Source organism: Lupinus angustifolius, unplaced genomic scaffold, assembly GCF_001865875.1.
Source record: "Lupinus angustifolius cultivar Tanjil unplaced genomic scaffold, LupAngTanjil_v1.0 Scaffold_337, whole genome shotgun sequence".
Classification (NCBI taxonomy): Eukaryota; Viridiplantae; Streptophyta; class Magnoliopsida; order Fabales; family Fabaceae; genus Lupinus; species Lupinus angustifolius.
Genome location: NW_017727751.1, coordinates 513,711 through 516,521, shown reverse-complemented (window position 1 = coordinate 516,521; position 2,811 = coordinate 513,711). Strand labels below are relative to the sequence as shown.

General features: G+C 31.3%; 1 protein-coding gene and 1 pseudogene across 1 annotated transcript; both read right to left on the bottom strand.

Annotated features, from left to right (window-relative positions):
• Window positions 1–312: 312 nt before the first annotated feature.
• LOC109341055 (probable leucine-rich repeat receptor-like protein kinase At5g49770) lies at window positions 313–1,739 on the bottom strand. Its single transcript, XM_019578850.1, has 5 exons — window positions 1,664–1,739; window positions 1,400–1,471; window positions 1,220–1,279; window positions 1,052–1,129; window positions 313–425 (listed from the first exon to the last, which is right to left on the bottom strand). The coding sequence occupies exons 1-5, from the start codon at window positions 1,723–1,725 to the stop codon at window positions 401–403; spliced, it is 297 nt and encodes a 98-aa protein (XP_019434395.1). The 5' UTR covers window positions 1,726–1,739; the 3' UTR covers window positions 313–400.
• On the bottom strand, window positions 1,732–2,409 carry LOC109341054 (annotated as a pseudogene).
• Window positions 2,410–2,811: the final 402 nt, after the last annotated feature.

Sequence of the window (2,811 nt, the reverse complement as noted above, 5' to 3'; positions counted from 1 at the left end):
TAGTCTAATCGTGGCTAAATCTTTATTCAATTATTTTCACACATTCAACTCTTGTTCTTGTTTAACAATCATTATATTCTACAATATAATGGTAACTAAATAAAATTAAATATTTATAAGTTAATAATAATAGCTTTTCTTTTTTTTTTAATGTGAAAACTATACCAAATTGTCCAAACTAGAGAAAATAAACATTTCCAAATGCTAGTCAGGAACACAACAAAAAAGGTTTGCTTATAAACATAATATAGCAGTGATGCTAAATATGAAAATAGTTCCAAAGAGTAACTTATCCATACCATTTCCTGTCCAGCTGCATCATACATATCCACATTGAATGTTTCACATGTTTGAGTCTCCATAGGCAAGTGTCTCTTTTTTTGTAGATGGGTTTAGCACATCAATGAAATCCCCCCTTCCTCAAGCTGGAACCAAAGAAAACATAAACTGTTAATACAAACTCCATTGGGTACAATTAAAGATGGTTGAGTTTCAACAGTATGTTCAATTTAGCGAACAATATAGGCAATAAAATTAAGAATGTCTTCCATATGACACTTTTAGAATAAGTATTGCTTCAACTAATGGCATCATCTGACCACTACATTGACTTAAATCAAAATAGAGTTTAGATGATTACTATATTTTTCCTTGACAATAGTATATTGACTTAGATGATCACATTAAAAAATTATGAGCCAGTAGAACTCAAAAACATCTCTTTTATGTGGTATTATATCAATTAATATGTTGAATTGGTGCATCTTAAAAAACATCAGATACTATTATTGCTATTATTGAAAGATAAAGAATGAAGCAACATATATAAAACTGATATCAGACGAATATGATGATAACAAAAAGAGATATATAATAGTCATGGATTGAGAATAATATATAAAAGCAAAAGAGATATATAGGAAATGAAGAAAGTGAGAAAGCATCATAATGAAAAAATCATATTCAAAGAAGGAAATATGAAGAAATTTCCAGGAGTTTCGATGTCCCATGAATTAACTAAAGAGCAGTTGAGGAGGAAGGAATTACTTACACAGTTGTCAGACTTTCCAAACTTCTAACCCATGAAGGGATATCATCAAAAGAAGTGAAACTATTGTTGCTCATATCCCTGTAACATAATTATTATGATAATTAATTCTAGGCTATACAATCTAATTAATAAAATATCATAGTAGAGTATAACTATTTAACTACTTACACATAGGTGAGACTAGTAAGATCCGGCAGAGAGCCATTGAACTTTTTGTGTGATAAATAGCTGCAAAAGTTATAGTCACAACCTCCCCTCACAAAAATTGGTTTGTTTAGGAAAACATACAATTCTTATAGATAAACTATTATGAAGTTTAATAGAGGCATGTATCTTTAGTTTTCTTACAACTTACTAAGTTTTTCGAGATTGTTGAAGTTTGAAGGCATTCCCCCATTTAATCCATTCCTATCAAAGCCTCTGTGGTCAAGAGAAAATATTCAATACAAAGAAAGTCAAATAAATTCATAGATAGCATATTTGTGTTAATTTGATGCTGAAATAGTACTAGTAGACATGAATTTTAAGAAACTTGAGCTCAATCTGCTACTCTCAGAAACATCATATGTCCAATCAGCATTATTAGGAAGAAGTTCATCAATGTTTAAGTACCTTGTCACTTCTTTCATAGTTGGTCTATAATCAGCTTTGTGGTGTGAACTTAAGAAGTTCATCAATGTTTAATTCTATAAGAAGTTCATCAATGTTTAATTCTGGTGCAATGTAACCAATAGTGCCAACCACATTTGTTGTGTGTGATACTTGACCGTGATTATAGAGCTGCACCAATCCAAAATCGCCTAAATGAGCATTCAAATCGCGGTCTATTAGAAAATTGCTAGTTTTCACATCTCTACGGATAACCACTTGTTCCACTCTACATGTAGATATAATAGTCCTTGTGTGATGCCTTTGATTATGTTGAAATCTTTGGTCCCAATCCAAAACAAAATTATTGTTAAGATCATATAGGATAGAATCAAGGCTTCCATTTTGGGATGAGATCCTAGACTAAGATTAGTTCATTCTTTTTCTTGCACCAACCTTGAAGATTCACATAATTTTTATGCCTCAACCTTCTTAAACTTTCAATTTCGGCTGCAAATTCTCTCAGACCATGAACATGGCTTCTCAAAATCTTCTTAACAGCAACCTCAATTCCTGTAGTTGGTAACACACCTTTCTATACAACACCAAAGCCTCCAACTCCAAGTAACTCACTCTCTTTGTTGCTATGTGAAGATCTGTGTATCTAAATCTGTGAGGACAATCAAGTTCCCTTTCTTCAAGAGCCTCAAAGTTGAGCATACTTTTTTAAAGAATATTTGTTCTTACTTCATGATTTCCTGTGCAAATAACTTCTTTGTTATATTAAGTATAGAGAAAAACTGCATCAAAATTTCAATTAGTTTAAAAATTCAGAACAAAACTTAAAACAATCAAAATTCCATAAATATTATGATAAAAGGGATCATCTCTTCTTAGTGAAAATAGTTATAACCACAAAGACATGAAAAAATTATGAAATGGGAAAATAAGTTTACATACGAGTAGAGCAAGAAACATTTCGTATAAGGAGATCCGAGGGAATAGGAATAGAAGCCATCACGTACTTGTTAATCATAGCTTGTCTTTCAAGTTCTTTCCATTATGCACTTGTGAAAGGAAACCCCAATGAAGCTTCCATCACCTCTATTATAATAAACACATCCAAAGAAATATACCAGTCAAAATTACACATCTAAAGTCCTAACATTACA

Excerpts from the sequence above, each read along its gene's own strand:
- LOC109341055 (XM_019578850.1), bottom strand. The coding sequence starts at position 1,725 with ATGAACTTCTTAAGTTCACACCACAAAGCTGATTATAGACCAACTATG. Across the intron at positions 1,130-1,219 it reads CTTACTAGTCTCACCTATGT|GGATATGAGCAACAATAGTT; the intron begins GTAAGTAGTTAA and ends ATTATGTTACAG. Across the intron at positions 426-1,051 it reads TTGGAAAGTCTGACAACTGT|CTTGAGGAAGGGGGGATTTC; the intron begins GTAAGTAATTCC and ends CTTTGGTTCCAG.